General features: G+C 41.3%; 3 protein-coding genes across 4 annotated transcripts; 1 reads left to right on the forward strand and 2 right to left on the reverse strand.

The window, feature by feature from the left end:
• Positions 1-1735: 1735 nt before the first annotated feature.
• Positions 1736-4522, forward strand: gpr3 (G protein-coupled receptor 3). The gene is made up of 2 exons (XM_066675344.1): positions 1736-1899; positions 2795-4522. Exon 2 carries the CDS (start codon positions 2797-2799, stop codon positions 3775-3777), a length of 981 nt encoding a protein of 326 aa, XP_066531441.1. The 5' UTR covers positions 1736-1899; positions 2795-2796; the 3' UTR covers positions 3778-4522.
• A 1746-nt stretch (positions 4523-6268) lies between these two features.
• On the reverse strand, positions 6269-13254 carry wasf2 (WASP family member 2). Of its 2 annotated transcripts, none has more exons than XM_066674580.1 (9): positions 13120-13254; positions 9999-10156; positions 9782-9916; positions 9358-9511; positions 8559-8676; positions 8352-8473; positions 8051-8224; positions 7498-7973; positions 6269-7220 (listed from the first exon to the last, which is right to left on the reverse strand). In XM_066674580.1, the coding sequence occupies exons 2-9, from the start codon at positions 10129-10131 to the stop codon at positions 7063-7065; spliced, it is 1470 nt and encodes a 489-aa protein (XP_066530677.1). In that variant the 5' UTR covers positions 10132-10156; positions 13120-13254; the 3' UTR covers positions 6269-7062. The 2 variants fall into 2 exon arrangements, with proteins under 2 accessions (XP_066530677.1, XP_066530678.1); XM_066674581.1 differs by having other exon boundaries at positions 9999-10159.
• A 1016-nt stretch (positions 13255-14270) lies between these two features.
• LOC136699876 (probable methyltransferase-like protein 24) lies at positions 14271-23486 on the reverse strand. The gene is made up of 5 exons (XM_066674922.1): positions 23102-23486; positions 21709-21807; positions 20693-20808; positions 17761-17995; positions 14271-16873 (listed from the first exon to the last, which is right to left on the reverse strand). The coding sequence occupies exons 1-5, from the start codon at positions 23441-23443 to the stop codon at positions 16565-16567; spliced, it is 1101 nt and encodes a 366-aa protein (XP_066531019.1). The 5' UTR covers positions 23444-23486; the 3' UTR covers positions 14271-16564.
• Positions 23487-25680: the final 2194 nt, after the last annotated feature.

A 25680-nucleotide genomic window follows, 5' to 3' on the forward strand; every position in this document is an offset into this window, starting at 1 on the left:
CAGACAGTTGAAGTGAGGCAGATGAAGAAATACAACAAATGGTGGAATGGTGAGATAGATAAAGGGGTGAGAAAAGATGAGAGTGAGAAATAAAAAGGCAAGGCAGACAGATGGAGTGAACACACGCATGAAGTAAACAGATACATCAGTGAAACAAATGAAACGGTGAGGGAGAGGTGAGACAAATAAAGCAGTGAGACAGATGGAGAGGGGGGACATGCAGGACTGAGGCAGAAGAGCAAAGACAGATAAAACACAGAGACAGGTGAAGCTGTGAGGCAAAGCAGGTCGTTAAATCGAGTGAAGGTGAATGTACAGCAGCCACGCAGACAGCTCTGACGTCACCTGGATCAGCTCGGCTCCGGTTTTGTCGGAGTTTCAGCACCACCGACAGCGGTGACTCACACACACACACACACACACACACACATTGGGACATCAGGCTATAAGGAGTGTTTACTTTGCTAAATGCGAATGCACGCAGGCCCCAGAAGAGTTGGTCCTAGATGCTCGTGTTTGAATCAGTGACCCTCGAGGACATACACGTTGTTGACGTCACCAAATCGCGGACTTCGAGCCCGCCTGGATCTGGGCTGAACTCATTCCGTTTTGCCCACCAATAGGAAATGACGTTTGAAATGGGAGCGTCTTGAAGAGTTTTCCGACTTCGTTCCTGAGGCTCATTCTGTGAACGATCTGAGAACACCCTTCATTTGCTGTTGATTTCGTAGCATACAACATCGTCATAACATCAATTCTCTACAATTGGAGCTTGAAACACAGAACGTGATTCTGTGTTTCAAGGGCGCCAGTCCTTCACAGGGCCACACACATATCCTTGCGTCGCCAACGTGTTTTTTGAACCGTGGGAGGGAACCAGAGCAAACCCACGCGGACACGGTGAGAACACACCAAACGGGACTCGAACCCACAATCTCCAGGTCCCTGGAGCTGTGTTACTACGACACTGCGCCACCATTCAGAGTCATGATATAAGTAATTTCATGAAAGTCCCATAATGCCTTAAAGGTGCTTTAGATGTAACTCTATACCTCCAGTACATGTGGCTGAATATGCAGTTAGTGCCATCACCAATCTGCCACTCACTTCAGCTCCTCAAAAGACCCGCCCCAAAAGCTGACAGGATTGTTTCCTTAGGATTAGGACATGAAAAGCTCCGGCTGTGTGTATCCACTTGTTTGAGACTGACCGGCTGACCACACCACACGGACGTGTTAAAGGTTACACAACTGTGTTTCACTGGAGGGGGTTTCTCTTTCATTCATTCATTTGACTTCACTCTTTTATAAAGGGGTGGGTTTTCTAGGATCTCCCCATAAAATAGAGTGACACTCGCCTGCAGTTGAAAGAAACAGACGGTGGTCTCTCAGTTTCACACACAGATCTGAACACTGGGCTGATGGAGTCCTCTCGAGGTCTCTGTTGTGTTCTACAGCTGTGGTATAAATCACATTGAGTCATTGTCGTATACACCTAGTCCACCCCCTCCCCCACTCCCCCACTCCTCTCTCTCTCCCTCTCCGTCGCAGTGGGCGGGGTGAAACAATGCGGCATTTTTATGAATGAAATTACGCCAGTGGGCTCCGCGTCCGCGCGCTCTGTGATTGGCTGCGCGGAGGGGGAATCGACCCCCTGCGTCGTAACTGACGTCAGAGGGGACTGAGTGAAGGCGGAGAGCGCAGCGGATCAGACTGACACTCAGCGGAGAGCACGGAGAGGAGCCACGGACGAACAGCGAGGAACCGCGGAGTCGAGGAGCTTTAACAAGCCGCTGCTGGAACCGACACTTTGCTTGAGTCTCGCCGTGATTTCCCCTCAGCTCGACGTTCACTGCACTGGACTCTTCGCCTGATGCTCTGAGCGCTGCCGGACCCTTCAGTAAGTCTCTGCTGCTTCTCGCTGCTGCGCTTTAGAACTGAATGAACGAGGACTCAGCCACGGACTGATCTCTTCGGCGTTGTTAGGCTGTAGACCCTGTAGCGCATGACATTGAATCAGTATCAGTAGCAGAATCAGTAATCTCTGCACGCGCGCGCCTCCGTCTGATCTCGTGCGTCGCTCTTCGTGCGCGGGAGTCCAGGCAATCCTCAGCCAAAATTACTTGGGTTTAGTCTTGGAGCTCGATCTTGTGAAGATTAGATATCGCCTGTGGATTCCACTACGATGTTCTGTTCATTTGACTGAAGACATATTCGGGTCATATTCGGACATACTGTCGGTCAAAACATAGGTCGCTGATGGTGTTTGGTCATAGCTGTAACTTACATCTCTATAACACAATTTTCACAAGTGTAAAAGTGGGAAATCCACAGGTACAGTGATTTTCATCAAGGTATAAGCAATGTGACCATGTCATTGTGGGTTTGACGTCCAGTCGTGTACCTTAAAGAGGCATTACAAGCCAAAACATTAGTCAAGGCAGGCCAAATGGGATCAACACAATTGCAAATAAACATGGTACCTTTAAATACTTTATCTAAAGGTAATGAGACCTATCCCTGCAGGGGCACCGCCAGTGAGCGATAAACCCCCAGTGACAGCACCCTTGTTTTGAGAGTGTAGATTGGTTTTTAATTGGCTGGTTTTGAGACCGTTCATGGTTTTGATCTAAATTCATGTGACTGTACTGCATAATCAGTCGCCTAGTTTTATCACATGGCTGAAATCAGGGCTGTTTAAATCTGGAATCCGATACTTTATCAATCATTATCAATATCAGTGGATGTGTTGATTGTGATATTTATGGTATGCACATATTTTCTCTCCTCCACAGCAATGTCCCTCAATAATTCCGAAGTGGGTTTGGAGGTTGTCTTGGAGATCGACCCCCTCCTGGAGCTCTCCCCTGCCCATCTTACACCTGACCCACTGGCGGTGTCTGTGATGACCCCATGGGACGTGGCCCTGTGTGTGTCAGGTGCACTGATCTGCTGCGAGAACGCCATCGTGGTAGTGACCATCTTCTCTTCGTCGTCTCTGCGGGCCCCCATGTTCCTGCTGATCGGGAGCTTGGCCTGGGCGGACTTTTTGGCCGGCGTGGGACTGCTTTTGCATTTCCTGTCACGTTGGTGTGTGTCCTCTGAGGTGCTGGAGCTGGGCAGCGTGGGGCTGCTAGTGAGCGCGCTCAGTGCATCTGTGTTCTCTTTGCTGGGCATCACTCTGGACCGATTCCTGTCCCTTCACAGAGCACTGACCTACGGCTCCCGCCGCACACACACACACACACGCTGCGCCCTGGCCGTGGGGTGGACGTTGGCCGGCCTGCAGGGAGCTCTGCCTGCTCTGGGCTGGAACTGCCTGGATGACGGACAATCCTGCAGCGTGGTGCGGCCCCTGACCCGCGTGCACCTGGCAACCCTTTGCGGAAGCTTCTTGCTGGCCCTGGCCCTCATGCTGCAGCTCAATGCCTGGATTTGTCAGGTGGTCCTGCGCCACACCCACCAGATTGCTCTACAGAGACACACACTGCCATCAGTCCGCACACACGCCCACCGCCGGGTACACACCCTCGCCTTCATCCTCGCCACCTTCGCCAGCTGCTGGGTGCCCTTTGCTCTATACGGTCTACTAGGCGACGGATCTTCACCAGCTCTATACACATACGCCACACTGGTCCCGGTCACAGGGAACTCTCTGCTCAACCCTCTCATTTACGCCTACCGGAACACACACATCCAGAGAGTACTCAGAAAGGCCTGCTGTTGCTGCCTGCCAAACACATCCAACAAACACACGCACACACCGAGTGACGTCTAACACAGCACACTTTACATTCCCTCAAAGAGCACAGCAGAAAACATACCATAGTGTGCCATGATACATTGCCTCTTAACCAGTGTCAAAACCTCATCCTCATCAAGAAACCTCATTTGTTCGCTGTACCAGTATAACCAAGACCTCAGCCTGACTCGTGCAACACGAGTCATGTGTATCTGTTGTATGACTCACAGTCATCTTCCTGCTCCATTTCAAATGTGTACTGTTTCAGGGTCCTGATTTTTGTATCTGTGAAAAATCTGTGTTTATTCTCATTCATTTTCAAAGTACCAAGAACAGTAATGACCTCTACTTCACCAGTGCAGTAGCGTTCATACTAAATGGAGATGAGAATGTTTCCTTAAGGATAGTATTGCTTTAATTGTCTTCAATTTGTGCCTGATACTTCTCAAACTCTGACATTCAGAGAGATGAAATATAATAATAATAATAATAAAAAAACATTATTTGCACTTTAAAATGATGACTTGACTTTTCAAACAAGTTTTGTTTGAATACTATTGTTGCCAATTGTGTAGCCCTATTTATGTATGTATTTATTGATTGAACTACTTGCCATTTGGTACTACTGCAAAATGATGGGTGTTTTTATACATCATAAAAGTCCTGTTTGCACATGTGATAAATGGATGGTGCACAAAATGTCTACCAACATGAGTGAATGTGGTTTTTTAACTAAAATGTTTTAAGAAGACCACTGTCTTGTTTATAACAAGAAATAAAGAAATGATCTCTTTTAGTAAAATGACTGATGTGTGTTGTGTCTTTACCATGAAAAACCTTTGCAAAGCTCTTGCATAAAATCTTGTCATATTTTGGATAAATCTGGCATGAGAGCAATGCTGCTGACAAATCACAGCTAGTATTACATAAACTCACTGCATCACTGGAGGAGAAACGGGCCTCCCTGCATGCTCGCTTCCACTAGGCATGTTCAAGGAGGATGTCTGAGGGAGGAATACAAACAGCAGTGTAAACAACAAAAAAGGATTATTGAGCTGTCAGCCACATTCCAGCGTTTTGGCAGCCAGATTGAAACTGCACCAGATGCAGATGTCTTTTTGTAGATTATAAATTAGTTATTATGTAACAGTCAAAGTGAACATATGAATGTAAGCAAACATACACCCCTTTATTATATTTAAGTTTAGAGTAGGAGCATATCAAGCACCTACCGTTAGGTTATATATATCTTTATTTATAGTTTGGCTTCAACTACAACAGCCAAAACATTAAAACGACCTTGTTTGTAATCTCATTGCCCATTTTCAGACCTACTTTCCATATTTTCCACAATTACAAACTGTAGTAAACATATATATCTGTTGTATACATACGTTATCAGCACCATTTCACTCTTTTCTCTAATGATTAGAATGACAATAACCACCATAGAGCCAGGTATGATTTGGGTAGTGGATGATTTTCAGTTCTGCAATGACACTGACATGATGGTGACATGTCTCAGCAGTGTTCCTGGAGTTCAAAACAAACAAACAAAACAACTTCAGTATCACTGCTGGACCAGACAATAGTCCACCAATCAAAAATATCCTGCCAAAGATGGTGATTTTTGACCAGTTCACCAATGAGGGGGGGGGGGGGGGGGTTATCCCCTTTGCATCTACAAGTTGGATCTGAACAAAATATGCCAGTGTGTATTCTAGATGCACTGCTGTGTCTGACCCACTCATACTAGTACATCAAACATTACCATTCCTCTGCCACATCAGTGTCACTGCCGTGCTGAAATATTATACACAAAAAAAAAAAACTTATAAGTATAGTATCTGGTACCCATCATTTCTATTTTTATTGAAAATAAGACTATTCAACAGAATATTTCAAAAATTAAACACGAAAAGTACATGGACAGGTGCTTTGTTTCTAGTGCTTTCTCTTCTGCTCCTGTCAACAGGTAGCTTGGCTCACTCTTCCTAAGCAGAGAGCTCCAGCTGTTTCAGGTTGGAAGTGTGCATTCTGTGGCAGGTTCCAGTTTTCCATTGATGTTCAATAGGATTTAGATCAGAAATGTACGAGTGGATCAGACAGTTTTTGTTCACTCACTCTCCACTCTGTTAGACACACCTACATCAACGACCCATCTTGTTGATGTGAAGTCAGAGAAAGCAGCTGCAGTTTTTTTTGACCGTCCTTTAATCCTTCAACTGGTGGACACTGGGCGCTGTTGACTGGATATTTATTGGTTGGTGGACTAACCTTAGTTCAGCAGTACTGCTGTATCTGATCCATATTTACCAGCACAACCTGCACTAACACACCACCATGACATCAGTGTCACTGCAGCTCTAAGAATGATACAGTTAATATACTCCCCGCTCTCTGGTGGTCCTATGGCGTCCTGACAATTGAAGAAAGGGGGGGTGGGGATATGCATAGAATAAAACACACACACACGACTGGCAGATTTGCATAAACCACTCCAGAAGCAACACACACAGCATGTTGGAAAATCAGATTTTTATTTAATTAAACCAGTGATAGAAAAAATGTAAAGCATTATTAACGAAATGTACCAAATAAAAATAAAACTTTGGCTTTAAATGAATAGGCACTTTAACCATAATAAATCAGGCACTTTGGAATAAAGGATAAGGACTTTAGCGACAGGACAGGACAAGGAAAACCACCACATGGAATGCCATAATGCCACATGAGGCATTGAGGTCAGAGAACACACATACTGCACCCACACAGAGAGAGATCAGTTACCACGGCAACAGGCCATGAACACAAAACAGGCATTTGGTTTAACAGACCGCTAGAGCTTTTCGCTCTGGCAAAAAGATATCTAAATAAGGGATAATGCCATGAGAAAATATAGCCTACAAGCACAACAAGGCATGTTACTAAGTGTTTAGTATCTAAATTATAAATTGATAATGTGGCTCCTACTTGGCTTGGCTGTAGGAAAAACAGTTTTAGGTGATTAATACCAAGCTTTTACAAATATGAGACGGAATGCAACAAGAAAAAATATAATTCTCTCTCTCTCTCTTTCGCTCTCACTTCTCAATTTACTCATTTATAGCCTCAATACACTGGAGCAGGTGCTCTGAAACAGGAGCAGCAAGCTAATGATCTAAATAATTCACTCTGAGTCAGAATAAACCATGCGCACGTGCACATACATTCTGAACCCATGATCTTACACACGCACTGTAGTTGGCCTCAATAAAGGGAAACAAGCAATCTGATAAGTGGAAGGCTTAATAAAAATTATATTTCGCATCACACGTAGACTTATTCAGACCATTCCTCATCGTCAAACTCTGAAGAATCATCTTCAGAGTCACTGCACTCCACTGCAATACGGCGGGACAAGATAGCAGCCACATCGTTGCCCACGACGTCTCTTTTCTCTTGTTCTCTCTGCTCCTCCACTTTACGCAAGTTAAACCCTACACAAACACAAAAACAAACACAGACACACTTAACAACTAGCAGATGAGCGTGAATAATTTATCCACACTGACAAATGTTTGTGATGCATGTCTAAACCAGAATGTAATGCAATTAATTAATTAATTAATCTGTAACCGCTTATCCAGTTCAGGGTCATGGTGGGTCCAGAATCATTGGGTGCAAGTAGAGTAATTTAAAAATGTTATATATTCATGTAGGAAACAGTAGAAAAGCCATTCCATACCAATAAAACCTGTGTAGACCTGGACATACCTTGCCGAATGGCTGCAAGGAGGTCACTGCGGCCATCACCCGCAGGGGCAGGCTGGGCCTTGGGGGCAGAAGAGGCTGGGGCTCCACCTGAGGGAGGAGGAGGGGCTGGAGCAGCTGGTGCAAAAGAAGGAGGAGGAGGACCTGGGGGAGGAGGTGGCGGGGGTGGTGGGGGTGGTCCACCACCAGAAGGAGGAGGTGGGGGAGATGGAATACTTGAAGCCATAGGTGGAGGAGGAGGGATAGAGGAAGGAGCAGTGGAAAAAGGAGGAGGGGAAGGAGGGGAATCAAAGCCTGATGGAGGTGGGGGTGGAACTGCCATCCCTATAGGTGGTGGAGGAGGTGGTGCTACAGGAGGAGCCACAGTAGGACGGCCAGGAGGAGAGGATGCCATAACTGGGGGAGCTGGAGGAGGCTGAGAAGGACTTAACAAGCTACTTCGCTTCTGAGGAGAAGCTGCAGATGGTCCCTCATTATACCTGTAAGAGAAGAGACATTAGTCACAGCACAAGATCTATAAACACTGAGTAAATGCTAAGCTGTGGAAAATACTTACGTCATATCTGGAGGGGGTGGTGGCAAGAAACCATCATCATCAGTCACTGGTGGCGGGAGAGGGGAGCCAGGATCGTAACTGTAGGAAGCAGTGCTTTGGTCTAGTGTTCCCTCAGAATCCATTATTCCCATGTCATCACCTGAGCAAATGCTGCCATTGAACACATCGGGATGACTAGAGAGGAAAAGTAATCACACAAATGCACAAACACGCAAGCACACACACAGAGGCACACATCCTCATTAAACAGCTCCAACCTTAAATATGTTACTTCTTAATCATTTCCTTCACTTTAACTTACAGAGCATCATGTTTAGGGACAACGAATTCTTCTCCCATCTTCCGGCGTTCCCATTCTTCTTTGCGGGTTTTGATTTTGCGAGGGTTCAGGTTGCCTCGATTTGGGTTTTCTCTCTTTTCTTTCTACTCAAGAAAACAAACAAAATGTAAGATATAATATACGTTAAGAAGACCACAAGGCAGAACACTTTGTGCTGGTGAATCCTACCCTGTGTTTCCGTTTCTCTTTCATGATATCTTTGGTGTCTTGCAGCATCTGCTCTTTCCACAGGTCAAAGAAATATGATGGATCAGTATAGAATTTAAGAGCCTCCTTTCCATCATCCCTGGAATAGAAACATACAAAAAGAATTTAAAATCTCATACTGTTCTGCCCAGTATACATAAAGTGCAAATGGTAAATCCCATTTAGAGATTTTTCTAACAATGGTTGTGCTTAAAACATTGGGCTAAAATCTCAAAAGAATCTCTATCCACTTCAGGGTCACAGTGGTTCAGGAGCCTACCCGGAATTATTGGGCGCAAGGCAGAAACACACCCCAGATGGGGTGCCAGTCCTTCACAGGGTAGCACACACACATTCATACACTTATGGGCACTTGAGTACCCAATCCACCTACCAATACGCGTTTTTGAACCGTGGGAGAAAACCCACGCAGACACGGGGAGAACATACCAAACTCCTCACAGACAGTCACCTGGTGTGGGACTTGAACCCACAACCTCCTGGTTCCTGGAGCTGTGTGACAGCGACACTGTGCTGCCTTTGAGTACATTGATCATAATTATGATTTCTCAAAATGTAAAATACTGAATGCAATTAAATTAATGTATTCACATTTAAAAAGGTATTTTAGGTAGTCAACACACATTTGAATTCCCATAAAAAAAAATAAAAATAAAAAAAAAACAAAAAAAAAACATGATGTCTCAGAGTAAGGGAAGCAATGCCTTGAAAGCTTTTCCAATGTAATCATCAGTATGAAATACGTAGTGTAATTTTATACCTGTAAACACTAAGGATGTTGAGTGGAGGCGGTTCATTGCAGGTCACATAAGTATCCTGCACTGGCTGAGGCAGAGAAGACCGGATGAAAAGCTGCTGGTCTTGGATCAGACTAGAGCGGAAAGCCTTACGAGTGGTGATGGCCTGCAGAGAAACTAAGCAATGAAACAACATAAGGAAGTCAGTAAATCTAAGGGTGAAAATGAAACAATGAAAGGAATGAAATGTGCGCACCTGTGAAATCAATCAGGCAGATTTACATCATAACATCTATTAAAATATATGTAAATATTTAACAATGAAACAATTTGTATATACAGTTTTTACAATGATTAAGGCTCACTTCATTGACTGAAATTTCAGATTTAAAGCATTATCAATGCTCTATATATTTAGCATATCTCTCTGTTATCTCTCTGTTTTACCTTCTTCCTCTTTAGGGTCAAGTTGTGTGACTTTGACCTGCAGTTTGTCCACCCTTTCACCAAGTGTGTTCACTCGTTCTGCAAAGGAGCTGGCCTGGACAAAAAGCTCGCCAAACACATCCTCTGCAAATTTGCCTGTAACACACACAGACACATTCAGTTAAGGTTAGAGTTGGTTTAAATGCTGAATACAGCTTCCAAAAACAGTGACACTTACTGAGGGAGCCAAGTTGCCGGATGATATTGGCTAGTGTGAAGTTGGTCACACACTCTAGCTCACTCTTCACAGCCGAGGGCAGGGTTTGACGACACAGGTGCCGTGGCTCGATGTTCCGCATCACCAAAGGCATGATGAAAATTAGGTCTCTCTCCTACCTGCTAAACCAAAGACAGCAAAACAGAATGGGTCCTATGAGTTCTCACATATAATTCACTGTGGATCCCAACAAATGGTTCACATCCTTATTTCTGGTCATTCTTTGTGGAAACTGACCCACATTTGCATGCTTTTTCATGCACTTTCCAGCACATGCAGATATGTAGAAACACAACACAAAATGACTGGTGATCAAAGGAGAACCAAAACTGCTGCACATCTTCCGTCTCAGACACAGACAATTCCTTCTCACATTTTTATTTTAGAGGCAAAGCTGCATCAGCTAATTGTTAAGAAGTGATGTGGCTTGTCAGAGAAAGCATTGCAATTTCCTTTAATAACCATATTTGTACAGGCACTAAATTGTGTGAGAAATATACCTGCAGTAGGTGAATTAAAGTAACTATATTCTGGGTGATTGTGAACAACTATATTATAGAAACCCAAAAATCACATAACCTAGTGGTAAAAAAAAAATCCAAAATCTAAATTATCAGCAAATAAGTGAGTTACTGAAGTTATGAATATAGCATAAATAATGATATTGGCAATTAAAGCTTAAGTGTTAAAAGTAATCTCAAACATTGTGGCTTGTTAATAGCATTTTAATATTAAATAAAATAATTATGACAAGTTTTGGTAAATTATGAATGTTCTTGTATGTTTTTTTTTTCAAAACTAATATGCTGCAATACAGACTGCTATACAGCCTTTTGCTTATATTCTTACAATTTCAGAACAAAAATTAAATAAATAAAAAATGAGCAGCTTCAACCAGTGAAGCAGAAACCCTTTTATTTTTAGATAAAGCTAGATAAGGCCAATTATGCCAAGTAGTACTCTATGGAATGTGTGAGTATGTGTGTGTGGTGGCCCATGAATATTATTATTCATGTGTTATTTATATCAAAGTGATTAGGTTTGTGCATGAGGGTGAACGTATTCAAGAGTGTACACAAGCAATTGGAAATTGCTGGTGGACGTAGGTAAAAAACTAAAGGTCCCAGAGTGTATTGCGTTAACTGCACTGAGGCCAGATATGGTGCTGTACTCTGAAAGAAAACTGATAGTTTATTTCATAGAGGTAACAGTTCCATTTGAGGATGCAGTAGACAAAGCAATCGAAAGGAAGAAGCTGAAGTATGCGGACTTGGCGGCTGAGGTGAGGGGAAGCAGGTGGCATGCACGTTACACCGGTGGAGATAGGTGTTAGGGGATTTGTAGCCAAGTATGCCACACCCTGCTTGTGCAGTTCGGCATCAGGGGCTGGAAAATAAGGGCAGCTGTAAAGGAATTATCAGAAGGTCTAGTCAGTGGTTGTGGATATGGAGAACACAGACTAGTTGGGGAAATGCACTATAGAGGTGCTGTTGTGGTGGTTGGTGATGTAGCACGTAAATGTCACATGGAACTGGTGGCACTGAGCATGCATTAACAGTGCCAGTAGGGCTAGGTACAGCCCTAGTGTTCAGGGAGGCTAGTGTGAATTTACGGGGTAATGTGTTTAAGAGTAAGGTAGGACTATAAAGCTAGCTTGGAGGGGGGTGGGTCTGGGATGCCAGACTTTGCTGTTGAGCCTTCTGGAGATGTTGTGGGCTTATTTCAGCGAAACACTGATGAGGGGAGGTGCCTGCCTGATGACCCCTGTGAAGAGCTAGTGATGCAATGAGTGGTTTGGGTACTCGTGTGATGGGCTCAATGGTTAGCTGGTTGTTGATCGGATCATAAACGGCCACAGCAACATTAGGGTGTAGCTGTAGGATTAGAAATTACGAGGCTGCCACTGGGAAGAAAGTGGGGTGGGCCCTATGTGAAGCTATAAGCTTGTAATAGGATAATTTACATCTTACCTTGTGTATGATTATATTTACACACACACACACACATACACATTACAAGTGAAAACTGCTTACTTATTGTTACTTTTACAGTGCAGTGACACATTAACTCATTTGTTTTTGAATCTGAATAAAGAATAAGTCTTGCGATTCTAAATCAAATAATGCTCTGGCATCAATGATCACATCGAAATCAAATATACAAAATATATGTATAGGAAGGGAGATCTAGTGTTGGCAGTAAACTTCAGGTCCAACCATAATCCAGCACTCCAAGGTTTAATCCCCACATGTTGCACAACCAGCAATGAAATCAAAGCGGTTGTTGAGGAAGAGAAAACAATATGCATAGTGCTTTTGCCTTTAGCAAAGGATTATTATCTTTTACCAACTACTCTTTGACAACCCTCTTGTCAAACCCCTTGCAGAATTAAAACGAGATTGTATATATAAATATACAGTGTAGACATATAAATGGGGTACATTACTGCTTCTGTTAATCCTCTTGTGTAGAGTTTATTCAGCTCCTTCATTCTGCTCTACTTATAGACCTGTATCAAGTGAGTAGACTTGGTTTAAATCGAAAGGAATGTCCTAATCTCTCTAAAAGCAGGGCAAGGCTGGGTTTAGACCATTTAACTGAGAAGAAATCACAAATCCACATCCTGAGTTTTACTGCACAGCTCAGAAGAGAAAATGTGTTTTAGATTTGAGTAAACTCTTCATGAGGGTAAAGGTCTCGGAAGGAGAGAAGGCGACAGTAGAAGTAACAGTCTACAGCAAGGCTGTAACTAACTTTATGCTGATGTTGAGCTCAGCTGATACAATATTACAGTGAACAGGAAAATACCTCCCGGTCTCCAGCAGTATAAGACTGAACCTAGCAAAAGAAGTGAGGAACTTACAGTTCAGACATAATATTATACATCTATGTATAGAGTATTGTTTTTTATCCACTTTTCTTAAGCTGACAGTAACTTTAGTAAACTTGGAGAGAGCGAAACTCCGCGGCCCGCCCTGAACAGAGCAGGAAGTAAGTGGTTAGCTCTTCGGCTAACAGGCAAACAGCACAAACTCACTCAGACATTCCGCTACTGGGATTAAAGACTAAACACTCCTCTCACCTGAAGAAAATAGATACTGGTCCTCGCTGCTGAAGTCGGTGTGCGCTTGGGCTTCTCGCTACCTTGACATCACTTTATTTCACTGTTCTTTATTTTCTTAACCGAGAAAAATGTCTGAACCTCCCGTCACTACAACCATCGGACAACCAGTGACCTCAAGGCCCGGATTTACTCACTTTTCATTGGACAAGGCAAGGCGGTCCTGATACGCGATTGGTCGGTACAGCTGTGTGTCAGGCGCCGAGGGGCGGGTCTAGAGCGCGTTGGTGAGCTCCACCCGAGAGAAAACATCTGCCCTCCGCCTGAAGACCGACCACATTCCTCACCTTCAGACCTGCTCCAGCACATCAGACACACGGCGAAATACCTGTTAAGCTCCAATGAGTAAAGCCCAGCGACAGGAAATCACAACGGCACTCGGATAGTTTATCATTAATACGTAAATAACAGTAACATAAACAAAATGGTAAAAGATTAAACTGCTCAAACATAGACAACACACACTCAAAGCTAAGTGCCACATTTAATTATATTTACAGAAGATTTAGGCAGTCAAAGATTTCCCCTGGCGGGTTCGGATTTTGCCACTGAGGTGAAAATCATGAAACAAGATATGAAGACTTTTTATTGGTGAACTATAAACTATTACAATTTTTTAAATCTTTAAGTTTAATTTAAAAGTTTTACATTTATACGGTCTAAATAGTGCGCACATATTACAGTTCCAGAAAGTTGTACACAACACTGTAAATGGTTGAATGAAGAATGTGAAAAACTGGAAGTGGTTATCAGATTTAGCCTAACTACCTCATTTCCTCCACAAACTGACTTGTCTGTATAAGAATAGCCCTAGTAGTTTTCTGCAAGAGAGGATTTGTGTAAGAATTCAGAATGCAACTGGTCTGAATGAAGAATTAAAAAATGTATGTTTTAGCAGCTGAGAAAATTCAATACCTTGCTTTTTAGTAAAATCCATTTACTGATTCTAATCCAAATTGAATGAAATCTACTTAAACACTGTATTTTTATCTCGAGGAAACACAAACTAAAAAAAATTAAAATAATTTAAAATAATCAAATTTGTGTTATAGTAAATCAGCTAAAATTATTGGTTGTCCAAAGATGTTTTATTGTTTTACTGCCAACTTAATATCCTATTTTCATAATGTTTGTGATACATACTTTTAATCTCCTTTTACAAGCATATAGAAAAGCAGCCTCACTGCTACATTGTGGAAAGCTCTTTTAGCAACAAAAACAAATTGAGAGAATGTGTAGGACAATGCAGAGTAGAAAAGCTACAGCGAAACTTATCTTGAAAGTGAAACAAAGACTGTCAAAATCATGCTAGTTAGACTGGAAGTATGAACAACAACCAAAACAATCTTACATATTATAGATATTCTTGAATGCATCACTATATAAACATTGTAAACATTTCAACAGAAAATTAAGAGGCAACACAGGGAGAACACACCAAACTCCTCATAGACAGGCTCCTGGAGCGGGAATCAAACCCACAACCTCCAGGTCCCTGGAGCTGTGTGACTGCAGCACCGTGCCTCCCCTGGGATGAAGCAGTTAAAAGCAAAAATTTGACTGATTAACAAGAGAAAAAGAAAATAACTGAAAAATGAAATGATGTCAGTTGAGATTTTAATTATATTTTTTTAATGCTTGATTACAAATATTTATATTCAATTTTAAGTAATACCTGAGTACAGATCCACAAAGTATTTTCCACCCCTGACAGCGCAATCAGTCTAGCAGAACTGTAATAAATTAATAATAGCCCTGATGTTGTACATTCAGTCACAGTATGTCAAAAATCACAAGATTAATCTGATGATTAAATTACGAAATTATTGAAATACTTTGAGCTGTGCAAAGGTATCAGTACAAACGTGAAAAATATAATGAGATGTCACTGGAATAAAGAAGGCTACCATTGAAGTGCTTTACAGAACTGGCCTGTGGAGACTATAAACAAACTGCAGCTCCAAACTCCACCACTAGATGACATCTCACACCACACACAAAGCACAAACAAAAGAAAATCTCACTGTTTTCATGAGTTATGACAAATGCTAAGCTTAAATCTGTCCTTCAGTTCTGCTCACACAACTGCGCACTTAAATAATTAAAATGTAAATAGTATGGTTTGAGTTAAACTGTATTTTGAATGAATATTGGGTTTGGATGTAGGTGCCCACTGCTTCATTTCCGTAAATTATCACCAATGAACACACACACATTATATATATAAAAATTCAACAATGAACACATATGGTCTTAATATTCAAACTCTAACAATAAACAGTGCTTCGTTTTCAGATTTTTGTATATTTTTCCCATTGAATATATGTTAACATTCAACAAAAAAGACACATTTTTAAACATTTTACTTTAATTGTATTTAAATGTCAGTTTACCAACAGCTCTTTTATTTGGAATGGGAATGTGCTTTTCCTAATGATTCATCAGACTTCAGTGAGCATAAACTCAAGAATTTCATACATTCAGGGATTGAAAGCAGGACCTCAAGACCCTGGATCTGATAGGGAGGCACAGTGGCGTAGCAGGCAGTCACACAGCTCCAGGGACCTTGAGAAGTTTGGTGTGTTCTCCCTGTGTCTGCATGGGTTTCTTACGGGTGCTCCTCCCATGGGCCAAAAACACATGTTGGTAGGTGTAGGTCTCAAAAAGTGTCCCTGGGTGTGAGTGTGTGTAGCCCTGTGAAGGACTGGCGCCCCCTCCAGGGTGTGTTCCTGCCTTGTGCCCAATGTGACCCTGAACTGGATAAGTGGTTATAGACAATGAATGACTGAATACTGAATAATGGATACTTTCCATCCTGGATTGATTTTACTGAGTATATGCCTGGTTAGATGTTTTTATTTTCTCACAATTAAAATGTTTTATTATGTTCATGCCTTTTCTTTTTATATACAGCAATACCATCTCCAGATTTGAAAGCATTTCTTCAGCAGGGAACTAGAATTTAGCTGTCCATAATTAATCATTTATTGCCAGTGGTTCAACAATACAGATTTTGTGACTGTTTAGTTGATTTTTTTCCTTCTCTATTAAAAACAGCATTATGTCCATACTTGTTCTGTTTATCTACAGCAACAAACCTGAATCTCGCAAATGCTTAACCTTCAGTGACCTCTGATTTTGTAGATGTGGATCTGCATTTAATTTAGTGGGCATGATATGCAAAATAATAGTCCAGTGTGCCTATGCCTTCCACAGTGTCTAGAACAAAATTCCTTTTCTAAAAGGTTACCCAATGTTTGATTAGTTTGGGTTTCTGCAGCAGTTTCACACAGTTCAGTCACATTAGTTTCTGTCTTCCTCTTCAGTGGCTGATTTGAGCAATTAGATCCTCAAAGCTGTGGCTCCTAGTTAGGGGTGATGAGATTCTCCAGTGTATTTTCAAAGTTTATACCTCACGAGTCCTGACCCAGCTGAGTGTGTATGAGCTGTGTGTATGAGGAAGTTCATGTCTCAGTACTGTGTGTCCTGAGCCATAAGCTGAGTGAGCAAGACGGAACCCTGAGTTACGGAGTGCACTCAGTACACTGTACCAGAATCGCACTACTTCCACTTCAGCCCCGCCTATTTCAAACCCTGCCCACTGAAGATGTATAGTTACAATGAGCTTAGTGATCTTCTGGAGGGTTCCATCCTGAACCCAACTCTCCAAAACACGCCACTCTGCACTCTCCAGATCCACTCGCAGGACATCCACCTATGTATAAAAAAACAAAACAAAACAAAAAATAAAGAGCTCTGTAATGAAGAGTGAGCATATACAGCACTGAGCAAAGATCAGAGACCAGAAATGTTATAGTATTGTCTAATAAACGGAAGAAACCTTTTAGTGATAGTTTTATTTTAAACATTGTCATCTGAGGCTCAAGAGAAAAACACATCCCAACTCTTGTAATTCTTTTAGTGTACTAATTTCATGAAATGTCATGCCCCAAAATGACATGAAATTAATACTTTTTAACATTGGCTTCCACTGAAAGTTATTTTTTTATTATTTTCCCCCCTCTCCTATAAAGTTACTATTTTTTTCTTTACACAGCAACAATATTTTTTTCATTGCCAGTGCTCAACTGATGAAGTTAGAAAAAAAATTAAATTTTAAAGAAAGAGAAATTTTATAATCAGTTTCAAATTGGTGGATCGCGGAGGCACACTACTGATGGTTGAATTAATACCTTGTTACATTCCTACTGTTTACAGTTTTATAAAGATGGTCAATAAATGTAACATAATACATCTTGAAAGATGAACCTGAATCAATATTTACCGTAGACTGTATGGGAGAAAGAAGGTGAACATACAGAGCAAGTTAAAAGACAGAGAGAATATGAAATGAGGCATTCTCCACTAAGGAAACCCATGTGATCCCCATGGAGGGAGAGCAGTGTCTATCTAATGATCAAAGATTACCAGCAACATATACATGTTCCCTGAGGACATCACATCTCTATATGAGTCACCAGACTCTGTTGCCATGGTAGCCATGCGTGACCACAGACTCTATCTCCATGGTGATAAAGCATCACGCAGGGGATTCTGTGCTGCTGTCAGAATGAAAATGAGAAGACAGATGTGTGCCAGTACCGTTCTGTGACCCAGAGAGTCCATGATGTCCAGCAGCCTACGAGGCACAGAGCCCTGACCCCCTCTGTGAGGGCGACCGTAGGGGCGTCTCCAGTCCAGCCAAGCTTGATGATGCTGGATTGATCCAAATCCAGAGCCACTGGACTGCATGAGCCGTCTGCTGGGGTCAAAGCGATGCACCTCACATCCCATGTTTAATGTTCGCTCTAGAAACACAGCATCTTTTCCATCCAAACTACAAGGGGATCAAGAAAGAGAACTGTGCTAGTCACGTCATATCTAAAACCTACTGGAATGTACATTACTACTCTTTGGCCATTAAGATTGGTTGTAGTGGCATTTTCAATGCTCTCCCAGCTGAATGCAGTCAAATTCTTGGAGCAACTTTTAATCAAGTCTCTTCCCAAAATAGCAGAAGCTGCTTCTACAGAAGTTGGGGACAAACTGTCTGTCCAGATCCATTTGAGCACGTCGGCCTGAAAGGTACCTTTAGAAATATAACCATTAGTTCACAGAAGTTCTTGAGAGAATATTTAACTTCTACTCAACTGGATTGTCTCTGAAGTAAAAGTGCTTTGTCTTAGATTTATTTTCTCAGCTGAAAAAGGTCAGAGATAAAAAAGACAACAACTGCTCTGTCTGTCAGGAAGGTAGAAAAACCTTCACCAACTCCAGCAAAATTAGTGGCAGTATTTCAACAAGAACAGGAAACACTAACTTCAGTCTTCTCAGGGAATGTAAATAACACAGTGCTTCCAAACTGCTTCACAAATAAACACTGCCGCGATAGTCAGCTCTCTTCAAAATCCACCATACTACTCTGGTACTAGCAGCAAAGCCAAATTGTTTCAGAGCCTGTCTTGTTAAAAGGTGTTCTTATGAATATCACTATGAAATACAATCTATTATTTTAAAAACTAAGATTTAATGTAAACCTACACATCATATACAAAAATTAAGTACAACATAAATCAGTCAATGAGACTTCTTCTTTATAATGGCAGAGAACCTGGGGCTTCTTTAGAGGAGGGCAGTGTGTTGATATTTAATCGTTATTGTCTTCAGTTTTCTGAACTTAAAGCACCAACTGCATTTTTAATTATAAACAGTGGTTTATTAGATCTGTTTACCTGGATTTGGTCGACTACATTATGTGAAAAGATACATGAGTTAGTAATGTACGTATCATGAAATTGTCCTTAAGTATCATAATATAATGTTTTGGCCACACTGCCCCATGTCACATTCATAAAATATTTGCACACAGGTTTGATCTTAAAATAGCTGCATGTGAAAAAAACGTTTATGTAATTATCTATAAATTGTGGTTGTTTTCACTCAGTCTGACATAAATTAGTTCATAGTCAGCAACCAGTGTCATTGTGGTTTCTGTTTTGTGAACATTGTTTTGTGAATCATTTGAAGGTAAATGGTGTGAATTTATCTTTAGAACAAATTTAGAAGGAAATTCAAGTACATCTTATAAATGAGCCTCCCGAGGTGACAGAAAGTTTGGATTTTACCCCCAGTAAATAATACAAATTGAAGTCCTTAAAAATGGACAAGAACAAATTGTGTATTTTTGACTCTGCACTGTACCTCACTGAGTTTTAAACAACATAACGAGTACGTATTTAAAGTGCAGAATGTCATCTTGTCCAAATGTTGGTGAACTGTGGTCAAATTACAATCAGTTTTTACTTTCTGTCCTATATTAGGGGTCTATAAATAATGGGACAACAGGCTTGTTGTTTGTTTCTTACCTAATTAGTTGTATGTCATCGTATGAACAATCCAAAGGCTTAGAACTGATTTATATGTGGTATCTGTATCTGGAGTTTTCTGCTAGTGTCTCTCAGCATCATGACACAAATATGTCAGTGCTAGTAAATCAGCTCATTTTAAGGCTTGAATCAGTGCCAACATATTTGACATCATGAGAAACTGATCATCACGTTGTTAAGAATGCATTGGTGAGCTGAGCAAAAGGAAACAGCCTTGCAAAATGCAGAAGAATGCTCTAATGAATAACCAAATCATTCAGAGGTATTTATAATTTATTTCTAATTCTGTAACTCAATCAATGAGTTACAGTATTTTCAAACAGTTAATACATTTGCTAACTGCATATACTGTATTTTGCATACACAGTATAAATCAAGCTGAGAACTGTGTTCCTTAATTTAATTTTATCTCTGTGTGGTGGCTTCAGCATGTGTGGCTGTCAGTAAAATTGCGAAGTGTAAAGCTCAGTGAAGTGTAAATGCTCAGAATCAGCCAGATGCCTCAAAACCAAGTGAGCAATGTTTAGTGGGTTTTGCGTTACAGCAGAACCACTACTCAGATAATCTTCTAAAGTAACTATGATGTTTCCAGGGCAGAAAAACTGAAACACTTTAAATTTTTAGACATCACCTTGCATTTTATACTGAGCGTAAGGCTGAAAGCAAGAAGACCTCAAAACAAACAGGAACCGAAAAAGACTGCACCACAGAATAACACTAGATGCTATTTATCTAGTGGTGTTTCTAACAGAGCCAATATTAGTTCCTCTTGCTTTGTAAAACATAGATAGTGCTCCACTGATTAGGACTTGCAAACGAGTACCACACTTAATTTAATCATATTTCACATTAAGTCCATTTATTCATTTGTTCAATTATTTATAGTCCCTTACAATGAAGAGGGGATAAGATAACATTAGGCCACATTGCCATTAGTAAGATCAGGTGCTGGTGTTGGATGATTAGTTGTGGATCACAAGTGCCACTCCAACTCATCCCAGGGTATTAAATGGTGTTCATTTACTCCACACTCTGCAGTTTCACTCCACCACAACAGTTTTATACCCCTTTGGTTGATGCATTCAGCATGGTGACCTTAAGCTCATGGGCTCACATTACATTAGGAGCAGTGTTAAAGAATTCCTTACCTGAAGGAATAAGCCACACAAGCATTGCCACTGGTCCAGTAGTTGACACACGGAGTCTCTGCCCTTTCTACTACAGGCTGGGAACCCTCTGAACCCTGCCATCTGGAACAGTTCACCTAAAGAAACAAGTTGTAAAGAAGTACTGAAAAGTGCTATGTGAACGAACTTGTGACAAACGAAAAGGGAAAACAACAATGTAAAGTGTCATCACATGCCACGAGGACAGGTTCACTTAGCATAATTTCTACAAGTCCCTCAAACTAGACCGGAGGGATGGAACACCACTCTTTCCTAAATTGGACATTTAATGATGCTGGTAGAAAATGCTGTATAATACATTGGACCAAAATCTCCCTTAGGTGTCCAACCGGGCTGAGATCTGGGTACTCAAGGCCATGAATGATTGGCTCAATCATTCTCTTTTGTCACCTCTCTAGCTAATAGCTGCTGTGTGGTGAGCATACTGGTCTGGATGCTGATGCTGCACACTCATGGCGATTGAAGGGACTCTCAGTAACAGGAGACTAGAAAATGTGGGTATTTAGAAAAGAGCTACATAAATGTAGCTACCAATCAGCCAAAAAAAATATTTTTTAAGATTTACATCATTTGCTTTTTCATACTCATCAAATTCTTCAGTAATTTAAGAGACACCACTTGAATCTGGATACAAATATTTTATCATACATCTTTCCCCACTCAGTATACAAGTGGACCGTCTAAATACTACCTGCTTCCTTACTGTAGAGATCAAACTGTCTTTGGATATGAACTAAGACCACAATTTGTAACCCTATTTATTTATATCTTTCCCTGAGACCTATGATGATGGTGGTTTAATCAAAGCACCTGTTGTGTGCACCACAACAATCTTACAAGTTGTAACATGAAACACTTTCTCTTTCCATCTTGATCAGTGTTTTTCACACGGTACGGCGCAGAGATGCTAATCACCTAATCATGCAGTGCACAGGTCTGGAGGCATCTTAAAGCAAAATGTTTCTCCACTCATTTACCTCTGGTGTAGAGATGAACTGGGTGAGCCGCTGTACTTCAGCACTGAAGGATGGTTGTTCTGATGCCCATGGCTGAAGCACTAAACCTCTATCAGTTACCTGCAGACACACATCCACAAGACAGGAATATATTATATGGAACAAATACAACTATAGTGCTATTACCCAATTGCACTAGGCAATTAAAAAAAACACAAGTGAACCCTTTACATGACATGACTTATAAAATTGTTTGCATCACTCTTAGTAAAATTACTTGTTTGATGTATCACATAAATGGCTTGGGTAATCAAAACAACCACATAAGCAGTCATCTGGAGCACTTAAGACTGGTCAGAAGATCTTAGAGCATAGTGCAAAATTTGTTAGAGGGTTGAGGTTTGACTCTCAACAAGACAGAGTGTGTGTGTATGTGTGTGTGTGAGAGAGAGAGAGAGAGAGAGAGAGAGAGAGAGAGAGAGAGAGAGAGAAATGCCTCTGGCAGGATTAGGCCTAGTTGCAGCATGTTTTGGGGTCATAGAATGTGCTCTTTGTGTTGCCTGAAAACCTTTTAAGGTCTGATCCGAACGTGGGTATCTGTGTTTTAAAAGCATAGTTCAGAAAATTCAACATGAACCAAGAGACAGTTCTAATGCTCAAACACACAAATACCCAATCTACATGTAACCATGGAAATGCAACAGGGGAAAAGATGAGTCACAGCCACTCTGACTCAGAGGAAGGACAGAGTACCAGTTTCACAAATTTTTTTAGAGGGATTCCCCTTGTAGTGTAACCCACTTTAAACGAATCCATAAAATATAAGGACAAGGGATATATAGCTTTAATAATATATTATTTGTTTATTATTGTGCTTTATTATATATAATTAATCAATCAATATTGATCAGAACATTTTCCCTGTGCATGGAGATTCTTGGCTGCTTCACATAAAACACTGCATTTGCTTACTGCGAAAGATCTACATATGATCGGTGCACCAAACTTGTCAGAATTCAGTTCTACACAGTCATTTTTCAACCTTTCATTATCCCTTAAGATTACACAGGCTTCTCTGATTACTGTGCCTTTAAGATTTATAGATGTTAATAATCTTTGTTCTCATTTGGCTGCCGGGTATTACACTTTATTCACAATGCAGCACTGACTGAAGCATAACTTAAGTTTAAAGTTAAAAAGTGGTGTTTACTGCTGAGAAAGTGTGTTGGTGTTGTTACACCAAAATTAGAAATTCAAGAAGGGTCATTTTTCAGCATTTTCTGTTAACACCAACGGACCATAACGGCTGGAAGGATAATCATATACAATGTTAACAATGTATTGCAGTGAGTAATACTATTTTAAAATATGAGTAAATATTTTCCTTGATATGGGCTCTTTAAAGCTGTTTTACCTGGTGAGAGTTCAGTTCATTTTCCTCCTCGTAGGCGCCCACCCCTGCAGATTCCTCCTGAGTCCACAGAGCTGGTGGTCCCTTCTCTAAGCCCCTCTCCGCACTCTCAGCGGGGTTAACTGCTTCTGACTGCGCTGAGTCTCTGTGGCGTCCGGCCTTAATACTGATGACCGTGAAGTCGGGCTGCTCGGCGACTCCGTTTGAAGACCGAAATACTACGGAACTGACCAGAAGCTGGAGGAGCAACACCAGCGCCAGTGCGAGCATGAAGACCCGGGGGAGACAGCGCCTCAATCCGCCACTAACACAGGCCGCCATGCCCCCCCCTCTGGAGCTCCACATAGCTCCGGGCTCTAAGAGGGGAGCAGCAGAATTAGCTGGACACTCATTCCCAGCGGCATGTGTGCATTCTTAACGACCCCCTCTTTATAAACACACACAAACACACACACACACAGGCATCCAAAACAGGGGCGTGACCCCATACCAACAACTCGAAATATTACTTTTATCAATAACGTTTACTTACAGCAAAAATATTTTTCTCATACTGAAAAATATTTTCTCTCCCAAGAATATTGGAGCCATTGGAGATGCATAACTAATTTCACAATATTTTAAATAGCCATTTACTACATGAAGTAATTGCCCTGATCATCTGATATTATAAGTATTAGTATAAATACTGTCCAGGGAAAAGACTGGAATCTCAGTCCCCGCCTCGCATATACACCGATCCATAGACATGTATATGCACTGTTCCCTTGCAGCTTGAAAACCCCGCCCTGCAATTTGATTGGTTCCTTAGTTTAATAAAGCAAGGAACCATGGCTGTCTGAATCTGCCTTTTTGAGAGTGTCTTTGGAGCAGTGCAGTTTTAAGCTCCAAGGTTCAGCCACGGCACTGACTGTTAATTTCTCGATATGTCGTCTATGGTATAAACAACACCAATGGCATATGTTAAGGTACAACATTTAATTTGGACTCGAAGATTTACGCAGTGCACAGGATTTGAGGGACATTAGTGTGCACTCACTGACTGTATGAGTTGGGTTTGTGTCCTGTACACTTGTAGAATAAAGCTAACGAAATTAACTGTGAAAACAAGATTAGAAAAAATAAGTGAAGGAAGGTAAGCGATTAATCTTCGCCTGAACTTTGTGACTGGAATTATAATCTCAATTTAACTAAAGGCGCTGATTCTGCGCATGCGCACTGAACAGCTGTAAAACATCGGTGCCTCTTTGTAATGTATCTTGAAATTTCCACCTCACAGGATTGAGGTCAGGCGCGTCCGAATACTTGTGGACAGAGCACTGTCGGAAATATTGTGAAACAGACTACAAATAATCTGTTAAATGTCGGTCTCATTCACACAGGCTGAGAGCGGCTGTTCGGCTTCGTGTTGTTTTCTTCCGAGTCTCCCGCACTCCTCCTTCGCCCTCGCTCGTGTCCTCGTTTGAACCGTGCGCGCTCGTCACTGACGCAGACACCACGGAGCCTCGTCTGCGCGAGCGCCGCTGCACGGCCAGAATAACAACAAGGCACTGGATCCATCACCGCACAACACAGCAGTGAACGCCATAAAACAGCTGCTGAAGTCGTCCATTCTAAAGATATAGCTCCCCACCACACACACCGCGTCTCTCTCACACACAAACACAAACTAGACTGTTGCATTTATGGGCTCATGTTTTGATAAGCTTTAAAACTGGTTCTCACACTGGAACCGCAGTATTTGTGCTTTTGATTTTTGAAAAAAAAAATGCTTTTAAAAATGTAATGTAGACTATAAGTTAGCTTACAGGGTCAGGATTGTCCCCAACTCCCTTTTATGTAGGCTACATTCACGTTTTGTATAAACGTAGGTTGTGTATCTATTTATTTTAGCATAATTTGTATACTTGTATATTTAGGTGGGTGGGGTGTGGAATCTCTCATCAGAAATTCAACGGTTTAACTTCTTCCAAAAGTTTACTCTCTGTTTGGATAGATTCGCGATATTCTTGTTGATTTTACAGTAGGGGGAAAAAGGCACTTGGCGCCACTCACTGGCCGAAACAAATCGCGTTGTAGACAGGTGGCTGATTTCCTCTTGAAAAGAAATTAAATATATATTTTTTCTCAAATTAGCACATAAGCAGGTACTTTTGTACAAACTAGTCGAAAAAGTTGCCAGATGTTTTCATCACATGATGTGATTTTAAGCCACCAGTCTTTCACCTCTACAAAACACTGACAAGTCTTAATAAAAAGTGGCTTTGTGAATGTGTTAAATAGAGGCTATGATTTAAACACTTAAGAGTGATTAACACTAATGTTTTTCAGAGGTGCCATTGTTCATCCAGGAACATTTTGACAGTGGGTTAATCCCAATGTAGCATTAGGTTAACCTTGAAAACAAAATCTTGATTTTGAATACATCTGTATTTCCTTTGACTGTTCAAGGGAACACATATTTTTGTGTGCTTTCATCAGTAATGTTCTCTTAAGCAGAGTGCACAGTTGTTCTCATTTGACCAGAAGTGTTGTAGCTTATCGAATATTTATTAATTACTACATAAAACTTATCAACCATG

This window comes from Hoplias malabaricus, chromosome 6 (assembly GCF_029633855.1).
Source record: "Hoplias malabaricus isolate fHopMal1 chromosome 6, fHopMal1.hap1, whole genome shotgun sequence".
NCBI classification, from domain to species: Eukaryota; Metazoa; Chordata; class Actinopteri; order Characiformes; family Erythrinidae; genus Hoplias; species Hoplias malabaricus.

Excerpts from the sequence above, each read along its gene's own strand:
- gpr3 (XM_066675344.1), top strand. The coding sequence starts at position 2,797 with ATGTCCCTCAATAATTCCGAAGTGGGTTTGGAGGTTGTCTTGGAGATC.
- wasf2 (XM_066674580.1), bottom strand. The coding sequence starts at position 10,131 with ATGCCTTTGGTGATGCGGAACATCGAGCCACGGCACCTGTGTCGTCAA. Across the intron at positions 9,512-9,781 it reads TGACCCTAAAGAGGAAGAAG|TTTCTCTGCAGGCCATCACC; the intron begins GTAAAACAGAGA and ends TTCATTGCTTAG. Across the intron at positions 7,221-7,497 it reads CCTTGCAGCCATTCGGCAAG|GGTTTAACTTGCGTAAAGTG; the intron begins GTATGTCCAGGT and ends GTGTTTGTGTAG.
- LOC136699876 (XM_066674922.1), bottom strand. The coding sequence starts at position 23,443 with ATGTGGAGCTCCAGAGGGGGGGGCATGGCGGCCTGTGTTAGTGGCGGA. Across the intron at positions 20,809-21,708 it reads AGTTCATCTCTACACCAGAG|GTGAACTGTTCCAGATGGCA; the intron begins GTAAATGAGTGG and ends TTGTTTCTTTAG. Across the intron at positions 17,996-20,692 it reads TGTGTGGCTTATTCCTTCAG|TTTGGATGGAAAAGATGCTG; the intron begins GTAAGGAATTCT and ends ATCCCCTTGTAG.